The sequence below is a fragment of the Bombus huntii genome, chromosome 7 (assembly GCF_024542735.1).
Source record: "Bombus huntii isolate Logan2020A chromosome 7, iyBomHunt1.1, whole genome shotgun sequence".
In the NCBI taxonomy this organism is placed as follows: domain Eukaryota; kingdom Metazoa; phylum Arthropoda; class Insecta; order Hymenoptera; family Apidae; genus Bombus; species Bombus huntii.
In genome coordinates, this window is record NC_066244.1 from 13,016,433 (window position 1) to 13,043,327 (window position 26,895).

General features: G+C 31.1%; 2 protein-coding genes across 14 annotated transcripts; one reads left to right on the forward strand and one right to left on the reverse strand.

Moving 5' to 3' along the window:
- The first annotated feature begins 284 nt into the window (after positions 1–284).
- Positions 285–18,637, forward strand: LOC126867281 (uncharacterized). Of its 12 annotated transcripts, none has more exons than XM_050621568.1 (13): positions 285–952; positions 2,701–2,743; positions 11,800–11,950; positions 12,025–12,238; positions 12,583–12,678; positions 13,009–13,246; positions 13,318–13,619; positions 13,698–15,629; positions 15,707–15,812; positions 15,896–16,238; positions 16,326–16,566; positions 16,660–17,531; positions 17,803–18,637. In XM_050621568.1, the coding sequence occupies exons 1-13, from the start codon at positions 947–949 to the stop codon at positions 17,972–17,974; spliced, it is 4,716 nt and encodes a 1,571-aa protein (XP_050477525.1). In that variant the 5' UTR covers positions 285–946; the 3' UTR covers positions 17,975–18,637. The 12 variants fall into 12 exon arrangements, with proteins under 12 accessions (XP_050477525.1, XP_050477529.1, XP_050477519.1 ...); XM_050621572.1 differs by having other exon boundaries at positions 287–657; XM_050621562.1 differs by lacking the exons at positions 285–952; positions 2,701–2,743 and adding exons at positions 4,394–4,713; positions 7,031–7,828.
- Positions 18,228–26,855, reverse strand: LOC126867312 (activin receptor type-2B). 2 transcript variants are annotated; one of them, XM_050621687.1, is made up of 9 exons: positions 26,263–26,855; positions 25,527–25,717; positions 25,265–25,442; positions 25,032–25,171; positions 24,536–24,915; positions 24,277–24,463; positions 24,070–24,207; positions 23,856–23,987; positions 18,228–23,787 (listed from the first exon to the last, which is right to left on the reverse strand). In XM_050621687.1, the coding sequence occupies exons 1-9, from the start codon at positions 26,309–26,311 to the stop codon at positions 23,602–23,604; spliced, it is 1,581 nt and encodes a 526-aa protein (XP_050477644.1). In that variant the 5' UTR covers positions 26,312–26,855; the 3' UTR covers positions 18,228–23,601. The 2 variants fall into 2 exon arrangements, with proteins under 2 accessions (XP_050477644.1, XP_050477643.1); XM_050621686.1 differs by having other exon boundaries at positions 25,017–25,171.
- Positions 26,856–26,895: the final 40 nt, after the last annotated feature.

Here is a 26,895-nt window from a genome sequence, read left to right on the forward strand (position 1 = left end):
TTTTCTTGACAATAATAACAATGAAAACAATAAGATTAGCTGAATATAATAGATCTTTTGATATTCAACGATGTATTAGCGCGTATTTATTCCATCGTTGAACAAGTTTTTTATAAATATCTCGCTGTATACAAGACATTAGTCATATAAGTAAATGTTTTTAGTATCATGTTCGTTACAATCGTTCTCATCTACACATATACCCTAAGCATAAGGTGCAGGTCGTGCAAAGAAGTAACAGCCTTTCTGGACACGGATATCAAAGCGCAGAAAATCAATATGAAAGGCGAAGTCGGTTCGCAATCGCGGTACGATCACGTATTCTTGCTTAGAAAATAGTATCGTAAAATCAGTACTGCTAATCAGTAGCATTCACTATTTCGTAACGATTACTTATGCATAAGCAATACCAATACATGGATTAGTCAATTTTCAAAAGTATTCAGAAAAACATTTGTTGGAGCTAAATAGGAAGCTATGGATCAGTTGTTCGATCATCGACGCCTGGAGAGGGTGTTTAGGCATGCGCAGCATAGCTCGAAAACATTAAGGGATGGCCGTACCATCGACGGTTCATTATCATTGCGCCCTTCGCATCAAGCCGAACAACAGTGCTCGAGACATTAGTGGTTAAAACTCCACGCACGCGAAGAGAACGTAAGTGCGAAACAGAATCATCCCCTTTCTTCGTAAACGACCGTAAATTCGGGAGCATGCGCGTTCGACATTAGACAGGGGTTGTTGTAGTCAGGGAGGGGCTCTCTTTACCAGAATGACTCAGAATATGCATTCCGGAAAGTACATCTTCGAGTGATTTTTAAGAAGTGACATGCATATACGACTACTATATAATCGTACAGTGATATTCTCTTGGAATTCTACACGATGTCATAATTCGTGGTAGTGTTAAGTGTTACGTGGATCGACTGTCAGCTGTCCCTTCACCATGAACGTGAGTACTTTAGGCCGCCTCTAATATCGACTCGTTTTCTAGCACCGAAGAATGTGGGCGTGTGTTTCTCTATTCTCCGGTTAATATACACCTTGTGTGTGTATTAACATAATCAGAAGTAGGAATGCAGTGACGTTTATCTAGTAAATGAAATAGGATCGAGAAATTCTTGTTAGTTGTCTCCTTATCTTAGTAAATTCCTAATTGTAAGACATAGTTGAACCTAATACGTCATTGACCTCTGTTACACATAAAATCGATGTGAAGGTTACTCTAATCAAGAAGTTTTTTGCCTTACACTGCGTTTTGTGCAAATATACCGATCAATACGCTGTATCTGAAAAATTTACCCAATTATTGATACCTACTCCACAAATCTTTAGTTTGTTATATTCAATTATTCCGACATTTCGAAATATTCACTAAAACTTGCTTAGTATTTATAAATTTTCTTTAAATAAATACAATTAAAGATCTGCTCAGAAATTATCTTTCTCTAGCATTAATAAATTCACTTTTGTGAAACTTAAAGCAATGATAAGTTTGCAAAGTACGATATGTATAATAGATTGGGGTTATCATTTTTACCATTTGTTGGCACGATTTTGTTTATATGAAATTAGAGATACGGGCGATAAGGATCAATTTACGAAGCTCAAGTAGCTGAAGATAATTGTAACAGGAGTGATTCATCCGTTTCTCATTTAGGCACGAACTCTTATTAGGATCCAGTGACCTTGTTCCCCGGAGTACTCGGCCTTTTTTGTTTGCTTGCGTCGGAAAAATGCTCGCAGCCTCCTGTATATCGTGTTCTTCTTGCTAATTACAATCTGCCGCCTTTATTCACTCGTTGAGATTTATATGGATATACCATGTATCCTCTAGAGAAAAGGAAAGAGTAGAACAAAGCCATGTGGGTTGTAGAAAGAAAAACGTGTTTCGGAATTGCAAAAGAATGCCCACATATCTGATGATTTTATCATCTATGTTTTTTGTCTAATCTCTGATTGAAATATACGAATTTTGTTATCGATATAATATCCCTTTTCTATCACTGAAACAATAATGAAAAAATAGTATTAACATAATAAATTTAAACAAATTGCTAGTTGAAAAAAAATTATAATATAAGTATAAATATTTGCTTAAATGATGCAACTGTTGTTAGCTTACAGAGACAAGTTCATAATATGCAATTTGATAACAATTAAGGTAGATCGTCCCATAATACATAATGATTATAAAACAGAGAAACGAGAAGTATTCTCCTCTTAACAATATTTATCTTAGTTCTCAAGTTAAGAAAAGGAGAATGCATTGCAATCTTTCCAAGGTACTGCTTCGCTGCATTTGTGAAGGTTCAAAAATAGTATCATATTTTATAACTTGCTACTTATGAAATAACTTAAGAATGCAGGTTTCTTGTCTCAACCCTTCAGTTCAAATTCAATGGTGTTCTAGTGAAAGATTATTTAACCATTAAGAACTTAAAGAACTTAAGAATTCAATAAAACCACGCCGTCCTTACTTCCGTCGATAATATGTCACTATATTTTAAATATCAGAGGTAATATTGAATTTGACGAAAACTCAGTCAACCCTAAATGTCATTATATTTCAATCTGGAAAAGTTTCTAACATGGTAACACGATACAATAAAGAAGAACAGTCGGCCTTCATTTTTTTAACATTACGTATATTGGCAATACGCCGGCAAACAGGATTAATAATGTGACCATATTTTTCAGGCCTTGGCGACGGGTATTGTCTGCGGCAACGGAGAACGCGTTGGTGAGTTCAGTTTATACTATACATTTTCGTAATTTATGCTTCTGTCAACCCATATCAAATGTAGATCAATCTATGAAAATCAAATACATTATATTCTCATGATAATTGATGTTTAATTATCGGACTATAGATATTTATGCAAATTTATGAATTATAATTATAATTATAATTAAAAAGATAGAATCTAGATAGAAAACTGTTTTACTCTCGACAAAATTTGTATATTTTGTATATTTTGCGATTATATGCAATCTGTACATCTATGCATCTTCCGCAGTTTACTAATTATTTTTAAACTCAGATATACCTATTATTTTTCCAAAAAGATGATTGAAAAATAATTCTATTTTGCGATTATCGTGAGAATTCGGGCATATCTAAGTTGATATTTACTCTGTTTTAATTCATTTATGTACTTTATTGAACATGTTCATTGCGCATACGCATTAAGGATAGCAAAACATGAATATTTCTTTGTCATTGATATATAAAGGGTGGTAGTTTCTTTTTCAATGCCTTATTGTTCTCATAAGTATCTAGAAGTGATTGCATTATGGTGTACTGGTCTACAGTACTACATACAAAGAAAAGCTTGTAATGCGATTGACACAAACGTGATTATTTTCGTCCTCCTGTTTCTTTCTACCCATTTCTTTAATTTTTGTTATCTTGATCAATTTTCTATTGATCTTCTATTGTATTTCGCGAACTGGAATTAATTGCTTTACTATTATTAAAATCTTAAAGGTAACTGTGTGGTAACTCATACAGAATAATCAATGACTTGAAAATTACTTAATCTGTATTCACGATCTTTAAATTATATTGAACTCTCTCAATTTTATGCATATATTAATACAGATATTGAATACGTAATTTCCTTACATTTTGTTTCATCGGAAAATGCATTATATTCATGAAAGAGCTTATCAATTTGTTAAATTGTTTATATTTAGATATCTTAACACCTAGATCTCAGAGCTAACATTACAATACTTACGTATATGAATTAATAATTCTTTTTGAAAATATCATTTATATTTACCTATAACAGAAATAAAATAAAAATAAATGCTGCATAGAAATTTGTACTTTTTCATAAATACATCCGTATTCAATCCAAAAAATTTCGCGTTCTATCTAATTGAAAAGCTCCTTTAAGCTATTTTTAACGTTTATTCTGCAAGTCAATTTTTCGTAACAGCAGTTCAAGCGCTGACTCAAATTTGAACTGGTGATCAACTGATATACATCGAATTTTTTTATTCTACAAAGACACAAAAAAATAAATTTTGAAAAATTTTAACAATTGACAAGATTTAAACTCAGAATATGAAAAAGCCGTAAATTATGTCAAGCTCTAATTTGGTCGTACATTGTTTCCCTATTACCGTAATCTAACCTCTCGCCGTGAACCTGTCGATAAAAATTAACTGAAGACGAAATCAACCCGTGTTTGCTACGAACTTCGATATGAAACACCTCGTATGCATTCAATGAGCCGGCAGTGGAGAGCTGCTCTCTATTCTGGCCGAGGCAAAGCGGGTATTTATTAATAGAGATTAAACTCCGCGTCGTGTCGTGCCGTGTGCAAACGCTCTCCCGCGCAGGACACACGCTGTTAGAGCAGTCTGACTCAGACAGCGGTCCAGAAACTGATTCCGCCAAAATAAACGTGGAAAAATTGTGTTGCCCATCGATCACAATCTGTGTCCATCGTTTCAGATCGAATTAAACCTGTTATCTGAAAACAAGCAAACGTGTGTTTGTGTCCAGTGTCGTTTTACAAACAGCAGTTTTAGAAAAATTTATATATGTGATGGTGTATTTGGCGATTAGTGAATAAACAAACTATTTTGGAAAGGATGAATTCGTGAGAATCATGTGAGCATCCGGTGTGAGGATGTCATTTTTGTACTTGCGTGTTTCTTGTGTAATACGTTCATGAGAACTCTTACGAGGAACTACAGGTTCGCCCTCTTTTGCTAGAGTATTGCACGGAACGTATGACTTGCGGAAGATGGTCTTTCCGTTTTTGAATGTCTCATACAATTAGTGTTTAAGTTCATGAAGATCATTTAGGTTCATTTAAAAAGGGATACTTAACCTAACAGTAGCGTCCGTAGTCCTTCATGATTCTAGGGAATTTTCTATATTAATAAATATAAATAGTGATTTATTTTATATGACCATCTCTACTCTCAATAAAATCTTCATACTTACATATAAGTTAGGTAAGTATGGCAAAAAATATAGGCTATATTTTGAACAGTAAAAAGTTTAAGACAAGGCACGAAAGACTCCAGTGTGACTCCAGTTACTAAAATGAGAAGTTTATTTGACATGACAAAAGGTGTGAGGAAACTATTTCCGCAGCAGGCATATACATTAGTCCTATGTTTAACGATGTCGCATTTGATTCAAATATTTTATGCAATTTGAATTTGACAATGGTCAAATAGATAGAAGACAATTTCAACTAAATATTTGAAAGTATCGCAATAAATTTTGTGAGCATTTTTTATGTAGTTTAAGCTAGCCAATGTCACATCGAACTGAAGAGACTTCAACATACCATATGATAAAACATACAATAAGCATAGACTATTGTTGTTAATTTTGATTTACTAGGTCGTCATTCCTACATACTTTATCGTAGAAATTTGTACAGTGTATGTAATGCAACGATAAGTTCGCCGAGCGCATACTTACTATAATGAACGTTTATTTATCTACATTTAGCCTGCATTCGATTACTATGACACCGGCGAGGTTAATCGTTCGACATTATCGATAAATTATCAGCGTATAAACAAATTGTATACTCTTTACTCTCATTGAATACATACACATCTCATCAAATACAATTGATAAATAATTGCTACTTTTTTAAATTCACTACTTCGAGTTTGAAGTTCATATTAGACTGAAGAAAATTTAGGATAATGTATTATCGATAGGTTCTTTTCAGCAACTTAAAAGATCTATGCATTTTATGCATTACAATAAGCAATTTCGCTGAGTCAGTTACTCTAATAATCTTCAGACAATCAGTGTGACTCAACATTTCAACAATTTTTATCTTTTGCTCGTATTTCAAAGCTTTAATCGGTCCGACGAACCCTCGTTATCTTAACGTTCGATTAACTCGGAACAATTGCTTCACCACTTGTTGCAATTTAGGCAGTTGAACGCGTCTACTGACGTAACAACTATTATTACTATTGTCTTCTAGAATATTAGACCGATGCCAAAACTACATATGTTTCGCAAATCTTCTTAATCTTCCGTACCTTTGTTTAAACTATATATCTCTCTATTTCTATATCTAACATATCTCTTTATTTTGATACCCAGATGTGGTTTTGTCAAATTCCATGAGTCATCTTGATAGGCACGCCTCTTTGATATGTTACTTTAATGACTGCAGATACTAAAGAAATTCTGAACTTTTTACTGTTTAGAATGCAGTTCATAACTTTTTACTATTTCTAAATTATAAATATCAGTATGAAAATTCTGTAGTAAATATGACAATATAACTCTATTAAACGAGCAAAAGAATATAAGCCATATTTTGGTCAAAACAGAATATGCTGATATATTCTACATTGCTGTCTTTTGCTTATGATTTTAATAATACAAGTAAATTTCAGTTCTTTCCCCTCTTGTATCTGAGATTCTAATAGTATGTACGTATATTCGAAATCTAATACTTGATTTTACATTGTATTTTAAATATTATACCTTGTAATATTGTAAATGCTACTATGTAAAACTAATAATTCTGACTTATACTTTTTTATCCACTAGAGATGAAATAAATCACTAGTTATTTATTTATTATAATTATTTTGCCTAGTCCTTTCGGATTTGAACCAACTTCCGGTTTTGCATTATATTACATTCTTTAATTCTTTGGTTCTTCCTAAAATCTACATTTCACTTCACGTACAGCAATCCATAAAATATAAAATTTTAAACAATCATATAATTATAACAAATAATAATATCTTATTTAAAACTTGTAAGAATAAGGTTATGGAATTATGATTCTAGTTAGTTTTTACCTATTAGTTATTTATTAATATAAAGAATTTTTCTGGACCACGAAAGACATCGGTATGCTATTACAAGATTAATCTACTTACAATATTTGAAACGCCATTTTGTTTCGTGTATTTAGTAAGAATTGTTTAATCTTAAAATGTAAACAAAGATTTCGTTTGACAAGTAATTCAAAATACATAAGACTTAACAATTGTAATATGTATCTCTTTTTCGCAGTAGAAATCAGTGTAAAGTGTTTGATACTTGAATTCTTCAAGATTCGTGCGGTTGCACACTTTTCGCGCATGGACGTCGCGTTTATCTGGCAGTAAAACCGGAAACGTGGGTTCAACTACGACGATATGCCTGTTCATTGTTCGCGATGTAAACGTAGAAACGAAGTGGTGTGTTATAAACAAAGGCATCTTTGAAAGGTGTCATCGGCTCGAGCAGAGACGTGTAATCGACTGTGTTTTACGCGTGCATATTTTGTTCATCAAAGTGCAAATATCTTCCATATAGGAAAGCGACGGAAGACCGTGGAGTGTCGCGGGAGTTGTTCCCATTCGTGATGTAACTTTGAAGTGATAAATGTACATATATATGCGTCTATGGTGGAATAATGAAAAGTGAACATTTTAAAAAGATGGACAAAAAAGCTTCGATATACTCGCATCTGAACGATTAATAAACCTTTGTGTAAATATTATTCATTTATTAGATTATTAAAACGCGTGTGCTTGGATCGAGTTTCTCTCGAGAATCTTTGTGAGACACTTTTAACTGGTTAACCAGTGAGAGAGCGTTACTACTATGTTGTAACGTGATAGAACAATAAAAACGCTGAATATTGACAAATGATGATAGTGCTTTTGTTGTGCGTCATCATGAAAATAGCAGAGTTCTCTGTGGGTCGTATAAGTCCACCATTCCAAGCGCCTGCACGACCGCCACATCTCTACTATGGCAAACCGAGGAAGGAACGAAAGTATTACCGACGACTTAATGAAAAATGCAATTGCCTATTTTATAATCGTAAGAATATAGAAAATCCATTATGCTTTATATGTAACATATTTTTAGTTCATGTTTAGGTGTTAATATCTGAATATACTCGTCAACAACGATGATTAAGCTTATAAATACGAATTTTGTTAATGAGTGGAACAGCTCACTTGATAAAGTAGTAATCTAATATGTATGTAATAGAAAAATTTAGGTCCGAGTCCCAAATTTTTTCTTCGTATAAAATCCATATATGATTTTGATCTTCTTGCTTCTGTTTCATGTTTGGCCAGTTTAATTATCATTAACCTCGCTGTTTTCCTCGCTTCTTCATCACGTTTGCATCTCTTCAGATATCTTCCTTTTTTTGAAGTACTTCATTTACAAAAAGCATGGAATATACAAAAAGTAGTAAACTTATGTTGAAATTATTTTATTATCCAAGGCTGCGCGTATTAACAGTCACTAGTACATAGCTATCGTTCAATATGATAGAATAATAACATCAATTCAGACACACAGTTTGAAGAATTACATTTCCATACAAGATGTGTAATTGAAACATATATGCTACTGTTAAGTTCTCTGGAAAAGTTTAAGAAATGTCTTCTAATTTAAAATTCTCCCACGGCTACATATGTAAGAAATGACGCCTTGTTCCACTATTTCGGGTAGCGTATTCGGTGTGGGAGTATTTTACATGTGTGCACAGGCAAAAATAATTGTACGACATCCGAAACGTTTAAGTATATATGTACGCGCAACATGATCGTATGGTGATTCATAATATATACGCATCACAATCTCATTTGATTTAAGGTCATTAAAAATTTCTTTTTATTTTTTTAAAACAAAACCAAATAGTACGAAATAATGTTTCTAGATTTTAAAGAAACATTGGTCCTAGTACGGATATAAATTCGAATATGAAAAAATGTCGAATCATGTACAGAAGAAGAATTTTATTAAATTAGAATAGATCTGTTGATTTATTTGGTCATGAAAAAATTGCAAATGGAAACCAAGCCAAGTGAATTCAATCTCTTTGGCAAAAAGATAGCGGGGTTAAGTTTCATCAGTTCACGCATAAAATTTTCGTCGAGTCGCGAAGTTTGGCTCTTGAATTTCTTCCCTCGCTTCTTCTGCGATTTGCTAAAATTATCCAGTACCTTCGACACTGACGAACGAAGTACCATGTAAGATTTTTCCTCAGACGGGTAAAACCGCAACTAACACTTGATATTAAGATTTCAGATACATATGTACAACCTTCGACAGGTTCAACTATCTAATACCATATCACGTTTACTCAATTTAATAATATTTAAGTTGCATCTTGAAATAAAATTAGCTAAAGCTTCGCAAAAATACGAAAAACAAATTACTTAGCAATGTCAAGTTTTTGTACTGCTGAAACATTTTAGTAGGTTACTCTTCGTGGTATTAACCTAGTAAGAGACAAGCAGTAAAATAATGCGACTTTAATACATGAGAGAAGAAAGAAACATAAAAATTAAGCAAGAAACAATAATATTTTTGTAACTTAGACCGATATGTCGAGGGTATTTTCTTGCATACAGGTTTTCCTTGTCTACCAAAGAGCTTGTATAAAAATATTTCTTAAGTTGAAAATTTTTTTCATCTATAGTTTCTAGAACAGGTGTCAGTTTGACGTAATTTATGATAATTCTATAAATAATTCAATTTCACTAAACTTTATATAATTCTAAAAGCTAAATAAATTAGCAAAATCCAACTCTCAATGAAGAAAAGTGGAATCCAATAATCTAAATTGACTAAAAAGGACTATAAATGAAATATTACGTTATTCCTAACATAATAGTTAAATTAGCTGAGAATTACGAAAATATATATGTTATGAAAATTTATCTAGCAAATATGAATTGAAATATCAACACAAAGACTTTATTAGCATATCTGAGTGAATTAAAGTAGAATTTTAAGCAATGATTCTATGGAAGAATGTTGAAAGAATCTTTTACTCAAATGTGAATGTTTCCGATAAGCGACAAAAGAAATCTAACGTATCGTATCGTAGCCTTAATTCAGGCGTGTTGTATCCGATTTCCTTTTGCCCACCCTTTACGCTGGATTGGTAATGCTCATGCGCCGCATGAGCAATCGTACTCCATAGTCCATAGGCGCAGTTAAAATGAATTCCTAAGTCCTATGAGTGACGGGCGGATTGTCGCCATATGGTCGTGAGCATGAGTGTTTTCGGATAACATTTATCAAATGTAAATATTTTCTGTAGAACAAAAAACCCAAGCGACCGTGGCGATGCGATGGAAAAGAATTATTCGAGGTACGATTTGGAACTCGTATTCAAAACAATCTTTCTCTTTTTCTTCTCATTATACTATATCAATGCATTATTTTAGTCTGTCTATGAAGATGAATTGAAGATTCTTGAAAACGTGTATGGCTATTCATTGAGTTGTTAACTATAGTCGTTAACTATGAATGACAGTGAACTATGAACTATCTTACTATATCTAGTTTGCGATGTTTATAACTTTGTCTATTGTTGTGTCGCCTACATATGTATCTGATACTAAATATAGAAGTAAATCTAACATGTACATACATATAATAAAGTTAAGTCACGTAGGATATTTATACTTTTACTTAATGTTTTTAATTACTTTCATCATATTGCATGGTGTGGTATGAAATATTATTAATCAATTTATATATGAAATTCGTGCTTTTTAATCATATTTAACAAATAATAAGCATCTCTATAGAATATTATCCAATTATTGATTTCGATGTTTCGATAATTCCTAAACAAATTATTTGTTATGTGCCTAATACCTAGTAATAAACATTTACATTTGAATTTCGAAATGATTCGAACATTTCTACTATGTACTGTGAACATGATTCGATATTTAAAATTCTTGAAAGCCTTGGTGGCTTCATAATCTTCAAAAAAGTCTATCTTATATTTTATATGTTATGTATCTTATATAAAATATTGAAGATCGAATATACTATAAAAGATCATACATATGAGATATTAAATGCCTCCAAGATTTAAGAAATTCAATATCTATATATCAAGATTTAAGATTCAATCGTAAAGTTTTTCAAAAATATCGAATTTTGTTCGAAGAGATTCTAATGTTTTGTCATACGTGCATATTCAAAGCGATTCAAATCATTTCGAAGCACATCGCTATCTACGTCGTGCATGTATCTCTCACAGCATCATCGATTTCCCAAACTAAAATTAATACATTGCGGTCGATTAATTAATTATTTATTACGAGACAACTAACCTTAAAGCACGCCCTCTTAACTGTCTCGATGACGCGCAGCCTTGATCATCTCCGATACGGGACACGAGCGCATTTACTCAAATGCGTCCGCCATAACCTTAGCCTGACGTCATTGGCTGACACTTCTTTATCTATCGTGAACATTCCACGGTGCACGAAGAGAAACTCCTGACATGTTTATCAGTGCATCGTTGATAACTTTATCAATAATGTCGGAGTAAGTGATCTACCGTGGTGCTCCAGAAATGTAATTCGTTACCATTACCGTGATACTACGACTATGTGAGCGTTACATTAATAAAGAATGGTTATCATGTACCATTATTTTTCTTGTAATAATGTAATAACACCGATGCCACGTTCAGTTTCATACGCTAAATCCTTATTTTCCTACATGATTTGTGTGACACGCGGAATACAACGTTATAAAGGTTTGACAGACTTGGGATCCTGTCATGAGCTGTAATCAGAGTATAAACAATGTAAATACATTAATTATGATCAATCCACGTAACTTTTAGTAGCAGAAAACGTTGCGTTATGCGTGATTTCCAATGTTATATTGGTGAAAAAAAGAAACATGTTTAACAAACCACAAAAGCACTTTGTCTATGCAAGATATGGTCTGTTTTTCATGGTTTTTTAACTATTGTATAATTTAATGATTGCTTATTGATGATGCATAATGTATTTTAGGTGCAGGCAAAGGGGCTGCAATGATGGAAGATCCACAAACACCAGGATCTGATTGTAACTCCAATCCTGCAACAGATTCTATTCAACATGATTTAATTAGCTCTGAATTTGTGCAGGACAATGTGGAGTATCAATGGTTCATTGATTATGGGTAAGATTTTAATAACAGTTATAATACATTTATATATTGTAGACATATATATTTATGTTTATATAAATTGCTAGTTACAGAGATGGAGGGCTTCATGTTCATCCAAGTGTATTATCCTCACTCTCTGCTTCATATTCTCGAGAAGATCTGGGCTATTATGATGACCTTGCCCGTAATTTGGATGCTAATTTGGCAGAAATTGATATGGAAAGCTTTCGTACAGCAGATATCCATACTCTGCTTACAGCATTGCCTGTCATGTGTACAGATCCAGTTCAGCATTCAGAGGTAAACAAAATTCATTATTATGTATGTTATTCATTTTATACAATCTTTTATTTATATTGTAATATAAGTTATATAATCTAATTATCAGAAACAATTATTTTCATTGTGGATAGTTTGCAAGCAAATATATTATATAAATCTTTCTTGATATTATAAGAACTAATGTTTTTTAGTCTTATTAACATTGATAAATTGAGGTATCTTTCGGTAAATGTTATTTTTTTAATTTATAAATGGTTCTTAATAGTGGTTTTTGGTTATAACATTTTAAGATATTTCCTGTTTCTTCATTGTTGTTGTAAATAATATTCTAAAAGTATTCTATATCTTTATTATCATGGCAGTTTAACTATCAAAGGGAACGATATGCCAGTATATCTGGATCTGTTATGGAAAAACTTGACATCGGTTCATCAATCAGCCCTCATACCAGCAGCCAGGTATGATAATGGCTGAGAATGTTGAATTCCTTTTACTGATGTTTCTTTAATACTGAAGATAATATAAAAACATCTATATTGACATGAATTTTGCTTAACATGAAAATAAAACTTGATTTGCTTGCAATTCCTCTGCATGATTAATAAAAGAAATAATTATAAACTGATTTGATTATGTAACAACTATAGGAAATAAAAAATATTAAAATTAATGAATCCAATTCTCAAATTTATACAATGCATGAAAATGACCTGTGCTAGTTTTGCAAAATGCATGAAATTATTTAGGAATGTGTAGAATCTACTCTAAAATCACTCTTTGTATTAAAGGGAGAAGATTCCGCCTGTTCAACAACAGATACAATTTCCATATGTAAATCATCATTACTCTTCTCTCCTCTGAAAGAGACACCCATACTACCACCAGGGGGTAGTTATAGCGTCGACTCTCTGGACTGTGAGGATATGCTACTAACATGTCAGACAAATAATAAAGAGAACTATACTATTGCTTTTGAGGGTAGTATTACAATGTATTCAGATGGTTCACAAGATTTTGATAATCAAGGTATAAAAGTAAATGCTTTAAAATATGTATAAGTAATGTATAAATTAATTCTGTTAACTTTCTTTTTATAGAAAAACAGCAAAAAGCTTATGAAACTGTAGAACCATATTATAAGAGAAATGCGGATTTGAAAAATGTATTAAACTTATCAATGGCATGTTCTGATTCTAAGATATATACAACATGGAGCAATTTGAAACATTCTTCTATGAATAAAATTATAACCCGTCATCCGTCAGGCAATAATAATACAATACCGGAATTTTCACATGGTGTGGAAAATATCATATCTGTAACAAATAAGAGAAGTCAAAGTTTGCCAGATCTTACTCAAGCTACACAATTCCATCTCAATATGCCTCTCAATTTTTCTGTAAGTTTTAAATACATATTATATTCAAATTATAAAGAAAATATTTCATAATATAACTTTTGAATATTTTTGGAACAGGTTGATTCTGCAGAATCAAATAATCACGTACAACAATTACATAGTTCAGGATCTGTAATGAGTCGGTCTATAAACGAAGAAAGTTCTGATAATGGAGAACATAATTCAACAGGAAAGAAATTGCAAAATTTAAGTCTTGTAAAATTATTTATGAAACAAAAAAGTATGAGTGCTGAAGGAATGAGTCTTACATTGGATCAATCAGACTCTGCTAGTGATAATGGATGGCCTACAAACAATAGTGCTAGTGATAGTGGTACTAATACAAATACGCAAATACAACGGCAAAATATAAATAATATCCCTAAACGTCAAGTTCCAGAAAGTGATTTTTCTATTAATTGGGTTAAAAGTGATCAACATAACAATCAAGAAACGGAAAATCAAAAAGACAGCTTTAACGACATTCCAAAATATACATCAACGATAAGTGAACAAAAGGATGAAATGATATCATCCGCATCTATAGAAGAGCTATCAGAGAATATGTCTAAATCAGATCTAACACACGATAATGATGCCGACCAAAATGACATTGATGTTATTCCTAACGTTTTCGAACATCAGCGAAAAACTGCATGGGTCAAATCATTAGAAAAGAAATATCCAATTTGCAAAACGACAGGTATTCAAGCAATAGCTGAGACAGAGGATAATTCAGTCCAAACATCACTAGTATATATACCACCTGTAAAAGAAAAAGAAAATCCATCTTTACGAGAAACGATTGTTAATAAAAAGCCAGTTTATGTTGTATATCCGAATTACGCTTTACCAGATTTATCGTTTCTCAATATTAAAGATACAAAGTTAGATTGCGTAACTTTAAAGCCACAATGTTTTGGAAAAAATAGAGTTAGCTGGAAACATACTGGTAGATCTGGTAGACCATTCTCATGTAATGATATAGACACGTTACGTCAACGTGGATTTTCACATGTTAAAGACTGGGAGTCGTTAACATTCCTTTTGCCTACTGAGTACAAGAAAATTTTGCACGATGTACCAGAAGTTTCGAGGCATATCAATATTCACGAAGAAACAAAGAAGCCTCTATTTTGTTTATCCCCTCCAATGCGTCATAAAACTCGTACTATAAGCGAAATCATACCAAATAATTCATCCTCTACTAGTAGTACCGCGACACAACCATCCTCCGGATATCGAGGATCTTCTACAATATTAACTGATTCTTCAACAAATCAACAAACGTTAAATAATGCAACCAATCCATTGTATCTTTACCGTTATGATAGTATTAGTTCTGAGGCCAGTTTAGTAAGTAATGATAAAAAGATTCATAGGCAAATTAGTAAGACAAAAACAGCCTGTCCATCTTTTCCAAAACGATCGATTTCTTTACCACATGGAGATCGTGAATCCGAATTTTCTAGCGGTAAAGTACCACCAAGACCACCTTTACCCAGAAGTATTTTAAGGAAAAGTAAGGTTCCTGCAAGTAAGAGATATAGCATGTTCGAAATGGGAGATGTAGAAGAAATAGAGGATCAATCACCTGAAACAAATAAGAGAATGTCTTTACAAGAACCATATTATATGAATAATGATTTACAATTAGCATGTCGTGGTCGAGTCGCTGATCCAGAAAAAGATGTCGATGAGACGGAAGAAAGATATCATACAGAAAGAGTAAATGAAATAGCTAATACCGGAGACTTAGAGACTGAAAATTCTGAAAATAGCGAAGACGACGTAAAACAACTGGAAGAATTTCTGAAGCGCAGCGGTTTCTCGTCACAGAGTAGTGATGGAGATACTGAAGATCCCGATGTTAAATTAAGATCGTATGTAAGAAAGTTTTTAGCTCTCAGGATGAATAAAGATGTTACCAAAGCTACTGATATGATAGAATCACAGAAAAAGACTGTCAGTTTTGCCGTAAACCAAAGGAAAAAGTATTTAGACAATAAGGTGATTTTACTTGACTTTTGTATTATTATTATTTGTGTTAAATTTCGTACGTGCTTAACTTTTGAAAAATATTTTAGGGTAACTTAAACGTTACTACAAATGAACAAAGTAAAGATATTGTATTCACAGATGAAAGAAGAGCAATGAGTCCAGATAATAAATTGGATTTAGATGAAAAGAGAAGTAAGTATATTACTAATAATTTTAACATAATTTTAATTTTTACGATACAATATAATAAATTATGAATACATGTAAATTTCCAGAAATGATATTATCCGTAAATAAAGCGGTAGATTTGTTACTGAAATATTGGAACACTGAATCAATCCATAGTAGACAAAATTACAATGACAAAAATGAATGTGCTCAAATCTGTGTTAGCAACTTATGTCCAGCTTTGTATGCCATCATGTCAGATGGATTGAAATCACATTTAAATTCAACATTTGGACCAATAACAAATAGTGTTTGGCAAGTGGTTGAAGCATCTTCTCAACAAGGTCCAGTTACTAAAACATTGAATGAATTAGTGCAAAAAATTAATGGTGAAGACGTTATTACTGAGGGAATGCTAAAGTTTCATGCATTTGTATTTGGTTTATTAAAGTAAGTTAATATTGCAATATAAAAAAATCACATTATTTTATATACATGTATTATGATTATATTATAATCGAATTATAAACTTTACAGTTTAAGAGCTTTGGACGCATGGTTTGCATATTTATGTACAAGGGAATCCATCTTAAGGAAACATTATAATAATAACAGTTTATTTGTAGCAGCTTTGGCCAATGCAAATGCACGAGAAGTTGTGGATGCTCTCTTACATATTTTAAATCCTCTTGCGTTTTGCCCATTTCAGCTTGATCTTTTATATCAATATCGTCAACTTCATAATAGTTTCGGCAGTTTAAATAATCATACAATAAACGTTAGTATTATCGAATAATTTCCAATATTTGTTTTTTTTAAATTTTTATCACCAAGAATAATATTAAAGCTATATTACAATAATATTTCACAGGCTGTAAACTTTAGAAATGTCGACCTTGCTGCAAACGAACATCATTTTGATAAAACGGCGGATACATGTGCAATGGTTTCTAGTCCCAGAAAAGTACGTCCACGATCGTGCGTCGCTTATACAAACTACGACGATAAGCCTGGTGGTATACATAAGTCAGATATGGAAACTGTTAAAAAACGCTTAAGTAATCCTATAGGTTCGAAAATATTTCGTGCTCTCGATAAACTGGCTTCCGAAGATTCCGAAGATTATACTGATAGTTTAGAACATTCACCATTGAATAGAGCATCGAATAGACAACCTATATCGAGAAAATCTCATAGTTCAGAAAATAAAATAGATGATGAAGACAATATATCCGGAGAAGAGAAATTTAGGAAACTCCAAGAAAAATGGGAATTAATGGTCGGAAAAGAAGATGCAAAAATTCAACCACCGATATCATCACCCTTGTCACCCACAAGAACGCCTACCAGTGTAGGAAAATCTAAAATACCTAGACTTCTTACTTCTCCGGTAAAACAATCGAATACAACAACAGGACCTGTTAAAAGCACAAAATCTCCCATTTCGGGAATTCCATCGTTGAAAAAACCGGTCATGTTATCAACGACGAAAACTACTCCAAAAAAGCCACTAGAAGTAAGGAACAAAGATGCAACAAAGCGTACTAGTAGAGTGGATCAGGAAATTGTAGGAGCAACAAGAACTCATTTAACACGACCTAGTTCGCTACCGTACAAGTCTTACGGGGTAATGTCTAAGGATAAACATTTAGTGTCTCCTCAAAGGCGAGCAGCGTCTACATCTTTACCACGACCTACTACTAGTAGTACCACAAGAAACCATCCTACAAAAAAGCCACTTAAGTAAGTAAAGAAAAAGTGGATACGCTCAATGCGTTGTTAAGTGTATCAAATCCATTGAATTTTTAATTATCAAAAGTTATAATATTTTTTGTTTTTATTATTTTGCATTTTATTAATTCTTGTACAATTTTATCATATTATTTATAATCTTTATTATATTGTTTCATTATACTCGTTATTTTATTTCAAGTTTAGTGCTTAATCTTTGGTTGTCCTCTCTGTTTCCTTTTTATAGATTAGTAAAATAACAGATCGCGCATCTCAATTCCAGAGAGGTTCGCACACTCACGCATAGAATGCCATCAGATAATGGGCATCTTGCATTTGCGGAAGGAGAGAAACTGAAAGTAATTCTAGAGGTAGATAGTAAGTGGTTGTTATGTGCCAGAGGTGATCGAAAAGGTCTGGTTCCGCGGATGTGTGTGTATAACATTCAGACTTAGCCCCAATAAATATCAGCAGACAGAGAAATAATTTAAGTGGAACAAAGATATAAGACTTTAATGTTATGAAGATATTCGATGAAATGAAGAAGAAATGTGTACAGTGTATTAAAGGAGAGGCATAGAATTGTTTTTAAATTATGATATAGTAATTGTTATTACTCATAATTGTTTGAAGCTTCATTTATATCAGATTGCGATAGTATTATCTCAGTCATACTGTCATTGATGAGAAAATAGGTATCACTAGTCATAGGCTTTCAAACCAGATTATATTTAATTAATTGAACATACACCTATTTATAACCAGAATGTACATATATACAGTAAAATATGATAATAATGATGATAAAGACGATAATGACATGTAATAACTTACAATAATTATGAATGTAACTGTGATCATAGTGTATAGGTAAGTTTATTAATGCGACTGTGCGATAACGTTGAATTTTATTTTTAATCTTCTAACTTATATTTTAGTCTTATCTATTCCGTACATCGCACGATTAACAGATATCTCGTTTAGTTTTATCTGGTGTATAAATTATTACATCGCGTGCTTGTGGTTCGCAACAATCACATTTTTTTACTTGCTTCATGTATTCTTTAGTATGCTGAAGCATACAATGTAATCAAATAAAATCTAAAATTGTAATTGTATCCCTGTATATTTCCTCCATATATCAGTATATTCCCTGTAAGGCATCTTATTTATTTAGAATATGAAGGTAGTGTAAATAAACGAATAAATATAAATAATAAATATAGTGTATAAATTAAAAGAAATATTGCTCCGCATTGTCTAAAAATATAAATTCTTTAAAACTCTTAAATACCTTCTGAATTACTTTAAATTATGTTACCTATTTGTGCAAATTAAACAGATTTGGTACAATTAAAGGTATCTGAGAAAAAGAAAATTATGGCTTAAAATAAGCGGCAAACAAAAAAAACGTGTTACTAAATATATGTTTATAAATAAACTTTTCATATTTATTAGATATGCTTTTTAAATATGTTCCTGCTTTTTGCGAACTTTGGTAAACCAATTTTAATTATCTCACTTATTAAAATGTTTATTTTGCGTGCTTTTAACTATGCAATTATATTATATGTTACATTATAGACAAAATAAACAGTTGTAATGGTATGACAAATGGTAATTCGTTTTCGGTCCTAACACATTAATAACGCTATTTCATTACAAACAAAAGCGATGTTATCTACATATTTAGATATTAAAAAATTTTATATTTTATATTATCTTTCCAAGCACCGCTTTTTTTATTCCCTCTTCTATAATGTTAATGTCCACGATCGATACCATGATCGTTTCAGATGAGGAACTTTATCTGCAACCAACACTCCTTTGCATACAATTTCATGGAAATGATTATTTCTGCTAGAATTGATACATTTCATCTATTATTTCGTTCGTTTGAAATAACATTTTCTTGTATATTCTTATTGTATAAAAAATTTGTCAGGCCAATGTTACAAAAATCTGTTACTACATAATAATTTTGAAAACAGTTACATCCAATGTGCATAGGAACATTCTATTGCTATGAGTCACATCATACTTAAATTATAAGTAAGAAATTACCTTTTTCTTTAATGGTCTTATTTCTAAAAATTACATTTCACTAAATCCTATTTACAGATCTCCTATCTTAGACTGAATGCAGATATAAAATATGTCTGATTAGGCTATTTATAATACAATGCAATTCAAACAAAAGATATATAATCAAACAAAGTTTACTAAAAATGTATTACACAATGAATTACTCAAAATTGTATATCAGTAGTAACAACAATGCCAAAAGTAGACAATATGATTAAATTACACATGTACATATATCATGTATGATATGAAACAAATTATGGTATCGGAAGTATTTTGATACTTTAATACTAAATATTACAAAAAACGTTCATCATATTTACAAATATGATTTTATCAGATATTTTATATCTCACGAGACAAAGAAACTTTGCATTGGACTAATGTGTGAGTATATAACTAAATGGTAAAATTAATATCTTCTAAATAAAAATTTCCTTTCTGGAGTATATTTTTTCAGTTATGTTTCATGACATTTTTCAGTACTTTTATATGGGATTAGATAACAAAATTCAAAAATATGATGTAACCAAATAGCAAAAAAGTAATTTAAATAACAAAATATTAAGAATAAATCTCTTAATTTATATTGGCGACATCAATAAGAATTATTATAGCCTTAGAAGTCAGAAATTATAATATTGATTTACATTAATATACAATATATTATATGTGACTGGAATGCCATTGCGGTACTGTCAATATTAAAACCTAAATTCTTTATATATTCATGGGATATGATTCAATAAAAGATAAGCAATGTAACGTGATACGTTGTATGCATGTCTATGACTTGTGTATCTATTTATATACAATGTGTTTCAAAATATTACCTCACCATTGCACTATCTTAAAATCAATATATGCTGAACAGCATAAAATTGCAAACATTCTTCTTTTTCTCTTTATTGTAGATAACTGTTTTATTCATAATTCAGTCTTATGAGAATAGACCGATTTCTCTGTCAAATGCACTGTTTCCTAACTTTTTACACGAAGATATTGTTGAATTATGTAATTACATAACAATTAGCAATGATGAGATTATAACATTCCTATTACACAATTTTTACAAATAAAATTCGCAGCATATACAGCATATATGAAATAAGAAATTTCTTCATAAATGCAGTCATCTGCTTTTCGATATGTAAAAGTCCAAAAATTTGTTAAATTCTAGATAGTGTTGTAATTAACCCATAATTGATTTCCATGTATGAGATTGTGTGATAAATAATTGTGTACTAACCACTAAATAAACTATGATTCATTTGATAAATCAACATTACTATAATTATATTGCATTGTAAAGATGAATATTATACATAAAGTTCTTGCTTTTTTTTAGAAAGTAATAAAAAAATAAAATAAAATTTAATAAAATAGTATATAATCAATTACAGGTTAATTTCTCATTTATAACATTGCATGTTAAAGATTAATAGGTACATGTTACCGATTTCAGTATCTTACTTAGCTACAAATTAATATACAAAGATGAAGCTATAGTGTGTGCATATATTACCCTTTTGGCACTGCTAAAGTCCAACATCAGAGATAAAACAACCTACCGATTCTCTACTTGCTCTGAGAAATTATAATTGTGAATTATAGAACATATCTAAAATTCAGTTAGGCCTCATTTATTGTTACAATACTTAAATTTTATACTGATTATCACAGCTTGTGTAATGCAATTATCCAATCTTGATCATATCAACTTTCATTAAGTTCAAGAATTTGACTATTCACAAAATAAAAGACTATTATAACATAAATTTAATTTGTAATGGAACTTTGCTTTCTTTAACTAACTTTTTTAACTAAAATAAATCAGAGCAAGTAAAAGAAATCATTTATTTAGAATTGATACATTCAAATCACTATTTAAATAAAACAGTATCGTCCGAAACGTGCATCTTGAATAACCATCGTTTTCTTAAAAACAATTCTATATTGTTGCTCTTAGACCACTATTACGGAATTATTAGTGAACAAATAAATTAAATATTTTCACGACCATTTTAAAGATTATCCAGTCTCGTTATACAGTCTTCAATAAAATTGGAAGAAATTATAATATAAAACTTATAATATGAAAAACAACATTGTGTGTATCTGTGTGTGAAAACTGAATCTAGTGAAAATATTTTTTAGTTAGACAATATATGCCATAAAAAAATTGTACATATCATAGAAAATTGGTTCATACAAAATGCTCCGTTTCATTTAATAATTTCAACATATAAATAATACATACATATATATAAAATTATGTATTCAAGACTTCTCTTACATAACCACTGTGAACACACTGGATGCAAGATTTATTTCAAAGCTAGATTATGTATATAATAATTAGAAATCACTTTCCTCAAGAAAACTGTGTGCTGCTATAATGAAATCATTATACTTAAAAGTAAAATACATAAGGAAGACTTTTACTAGGCTTAATAAAATTTAATCCATGAGCAGTATGCAGTATTAATTTTGATTGTTTAATATAGTTTTATAATGTACATTTTATATATTTCGAATTAATAAAAAAATTATTAAATTTAATAAATAAAATACATATCATTATGTATTTACGCAATGTGCTTTTAATAAATTTTTCTTCACTTCTTACATTATATTATATATTATTTAAAATTAAAAGAGATCATGGAAAAAATCTTATTTTGCGAAATAAATTAGTCACCTTAAATATTATACTCTTTAAAATGCAAAATAATTAAAATAGTCATCTACCTCGTGCAGAAGTTCTAATAAATTCCTCATGGCTTCCAATCAGTTAAGTTGACTGTTTCTACCAGGTACTTTGTATAAAATTGTTGAGTTATCTTTGTAACAATTCACATATGATAAGACTTTACAGATAAAAATTATGCATTGAATATCATCTTGGCTAGTGTTTAATTCATTTTGTTATCTCTGACCTATTACTGCGCGATTGCTAATATCAATGAGGAATACAACTGCATAAACAAACAAAAAGATATTAATAGTATGTATTTTATCATTTGATACAATAACTTCGAACTCATTTCGGCAAAAACTAAAGGATAAAAATCTCAACATTTATGTTTATCATTAATACTGTACATATAAAGAAGTATTTCTAATTGCATTGTAATTTTTACTTAAATGAGATTTATAAGTGAAATGTAAATTTAGCAATGAAGTTTTTGTTTCTCATCGTAGATTCCTAGTTTTACGTATACAATACGAATGAAGAATTGATTCAATTGATTCCAAATTTTTATATAAAATAGTTACTAATATTTAATAAACTATATTAATTATAAAATTTTAGTGATATATATATATATATACGCGAATGATTTATATACAAGTAATCCAGAGATGAGTACTACATTGAGACAATAATTACATTTAATAAATAACGATTATTTAAAAAAAAGTTATCTTCGTAAAAATGTTTCTACTTGATACTGTAGTATCTAATTAACGAAAACAATTTTATTCGCGATGATTTACGTTACTTTAAAACATTAACCCATTTGCATCATGGCATACTTAAGAGGACTGGTTCCTATCACCGCGCGCGGTCAGTCGTAGGTGCAGTAAATGATATCCGAATTCTTCATGGAGTTTACCAAACGATTGTTCAAAACTATTGGTAGACAATGTTACTTCGCAAACATCGCATCTTACATTCTTTATAACAGAGGAAAAAAGTAAAAATTATTTATTTAAAATAAAACTATTTAGATTAAAGTGAAAATAAAAAAAAGCAGTGGTCTATCTTGGTGATAAAAGACAGTCGCAGCGCGCGGATTAATCCGCGCTTGGATGCAAATGGGTTAAAACTTATTTTAATTTAAAACAAAAGAAAAAAACCAATAAAAAGATAAAAAATAATCATTACAAAATAGCATGCAATATTTTAACATTCCTCATTGATGTATGCATAAAATTATGATACAGAAAATGGTTGTGCAATTTAACTAAAACTATAATACATGTAGATTAACTACATACTAGATTCCTTAGTGTTAATAGTCTCGTTGGTATTATCAACTCGTATCAACGTTGACGAATTTAAAACAAGCGTCCTACTCAATGTGGCAACCCTTTCCATTACACAAGAAGCTGAAAGACGTGCTTCGGCATCATGATCCCAGCACTCTTCCATTGTATCACAAATTGATTGCAGTCCCTTAAAAAGGAATGAAAAATTTAGTAAAAATCAGCTGCTTACAACATTATGTACTAAAATTTACTTACAGGATGTTTACGCCATGTTTCTAAAATGATTGGCCTTTCTTTTTTATGCACAACACTTTCTTGCATATCTTCCAAAGTGGGATGAAGACCTACTTCATCCTCAAATGGTAATCTATATTCCCCAATTGGTCCCTGAAACAAATAGACATAACACAACTTAGTAATCAATAATACAATAATTAATGAATCAATATATATGTAAATAAGAATTTACATCTTGTACAGTGCATCGTGAAGCTAACTCCCAGAGCACCAGACCACAAGCATACATATCGATTCGTAAAAATGAATCTCTTGTAAAATTAATTGCTCCCTCCAAAACTTCTGGAGCCATATACCTTCTTGTTCCAACCTTCAAATGACAACAAATATGTTGAACTTTACATGTTATAATAAATGTATGCATATGAGATATATATACCTGTCCATGAGTATCTCCACAAGGTTTCCCAGGATGAAATATCAATGCTAAACCAAAATCTGCTATACAAGCACTCATATCAGCTTTAAGCAAAACATTTTTTGACTTAAAATCTCTATGAGCCACAGCAGGTTTGTATCCATCTGCTTTATTGGCTGGAATTTCTTCATGCAAGTGCATCAAACCCCTAATAAATTAAAATTTTCATTACAAAAGAAGATTATTTGAAATATTGCTTAAACTCATACTAAAACATTACCTTGCCATAGATTCTGCTATTCTACACATCTCAGGCCATGTAACAACATTTGCCTTTAAATAATCACATAGTGAACCTTTTTCATGGTATGCAGTGATTAACCAAAATTCAGCTTGTAAATTATCACCTCTTTTTTCAACGCCTATGAAACGTAATATATCTTCATGATCCATGTGGGCAAGTTTGAAAATTTCTTGTTCAGTTTGCCACGATTGCTTATCTTGTATTGGAAATACTTTAACAGCAACAATCTCATTTTTCAATTGTGCTTTCCATACCGCTCCAAAACGACCACGAGCTTTTATTTCAAGCAATTGTATCGGCCGCAATCCCAAATTAGGAGACGGTTGCGGCAGTGGCAGAGGTTCTAGTGTTGGTACCTACAAAAATCATTTTATGTAATACTTATACAATAAGGATAGTTTGTAATTTAGTACGCAAACAAAAGATTTATAACATTAAGTAATTAAGAGATCTGTACATATGCCTTCCAAACCTCGTTGAAATATCCCGACTTCCGACGTCGGTAACACCAATATAATAATGGCAATACAATAGCAAATAGTAGCATAGGTATCAATATTGATAAAACAAGTATTATTATTTGTTGCTCTGTGTTTGGAACAGGTTCTGATTCTGAAACATAATTATATATATATATATATATATATATATATAATCATATAATATTTCAATTAATATGGTATATTATTTAAAGTATGTATCCACCATGAAAAACAGATGGTTGAATAGGTTTAGAAGAAGAAGTTGGATGTGGATCCCATGTGAAATTCTGATTGCACATGTTACCATCACAACAACAGAAAAATAATTCCTTTTTTCTTTCTGCACTGTTTTCAATACAATGTGGCCTATCATAGCAATCATTACTATCCAAAAAACATCCCTGAAAATTCAGTTAAGGATAAAACAAACAATTGCAAAAAAAACTAGTAAAAAATATAACTATACATATATATCTTCTGTTTACCTTTAATTTAATTATAGATTTCTTAGTAACATTGTCAATTTTCCATAGCACATAACAGTGATTTCTTTTGCCAGGATCATGTGGCCCACATTCTTCTCTTCCCGAGCATTCCTGCTGGGATTCTGCACACATTGTTTCATTATAAAATTCACAAACTGATGAACCCTTGACATCATGTCCTAATGTAAATCCTAAAAATTAAAAATTTTTTCACACATTTTTAACATTAAAAGAAAACTAATACTTTGTATAATGGTGTCAAAAATTGACAGTTGCAGAAACGTTAATAATGTTATGTAAATTTAATAAAAAAAAAGGAACATTACTCATAATTGCAAAAAATTTATGTTATTTTCTTATACCTAAATACAGCTTTACTCTTTTATTTGTTTCAAGAATATACAAGAAATAAATGTCTAGTTGATTTCATATTATTACATTCGATCAAAATCTCCTGTTAGAGGTTGTACTAAAAAACAAAAGGAAATGAAAAGTTTGAACTGGATACTTGTCATTCGATTAAATGCATATATGATAATAAACTACATAAAACATATCATAAACATAAAACATATGTATAATATCGGTCCATAAAAGCGCATAAAATTTAGTAACAGTTCGAAATGCATTCGGTGAAAGGAAATAGTATTATGAACCCTGGAAAATATCACGTCAGTTGGTATTTTAACTCGCGGATGCAACTGTCAAACGAAAGATAATGGGAACAAGCAATTACCTAACAATCCTAGGATGAGATATGGCAGTATCGTCGCATATAAGGACATCGTGAACAGATCGTAAAAAGCATACCAGAAATTTTTAAAGTCTAGACGCACGGTGTTCACGACCGTGGCTAAAGCGCCGGACTTTGGTGCGCAAGGTCCGGGATTCGCGCTTAGCCGTCACATCTGGGTTATTTCTACGTAATCCACACCATCGTGCATATCTCTTTCTCGAATATGACTTTCTACGGCACCATCTTTCCCGTATGAGTACGTCGAAACCGTAACAAATTAAAAAAAGAAAAATAAAGAAGTTGAGTCTATTAGCTATTAAGCAAATTGTAGTAATTCATCCACCAACACATCTCTCTTCCTCTCCTCTCCCACGTTTATGTCGGAACGCACACACCATGGATTTATGTCATATTTTAACCACTAGAACATTTCGATTTTAGTCACTTTCGAGTTATTACATTTAGCTTCAAGAATGAGCAAGCAAATTTTTTAGTTTTGAATACACCTTGGATGCAATATCGTTCGCAAAAATTGGTAAAAATCAACTAAGATTAAGGAGTTGCAAAGCTACATGCCAGATGCACCGCAGATTAATCATGAACTAATGGATCACAATAGAACTACCACGCTGA

What these genes read in the sequence shown, in the direction of transcription:
- LOC126867281 (XM_050621562.1), top strand. Translation starts at nt 7,651, where the DNA reads ATGATGATAGTGCTTTTGTTGTGCGTCATCATGAAAATAGCAGAGTTC. An exon ending in GGATTTAGATGAAAAGAGAA is followed by an intron (nt 15,813 to 15,895) that starts GTAAGTATATTA and finishes GTAAATTTCCAG; the next exon opens with AAATGATATTATCCGTAAAT. An exon ending in CCTACAAAAAAGCCACTTAA is followed by an intron (nt 17,532 to 17,802) that starts GTAAGTAAAGAA and finishes TCTCAATTCCAG; the next exon opens with AGAGGTTCGCACACTCACGC.
- LOC126867312 (XM_050621686.1), bottom strand. Translation starts at nt 26,311, where the DNA reads ATGTCCTTATATGCGACGATACTGCCATATCTCATCCTAGGATTGTTA. An exon ending in ACGAGGTTTGGAAGGCATAT is followed by an intron (nt 24,916 to 25,016) that starts GTACAGATCTCT and finishes TGATTTTTGTAG; the next exon opens with GTACCAACACTAGAACCTCT. An exon ending in AAACATGGCGTAAACATCCT is followed by an intron (nt 23,788 to 23,855) that starts GTAAGTAAATTT and finishes TTCCTTTTTAAG; the next exon opens with GGACTGCAATCAATTTGTGA.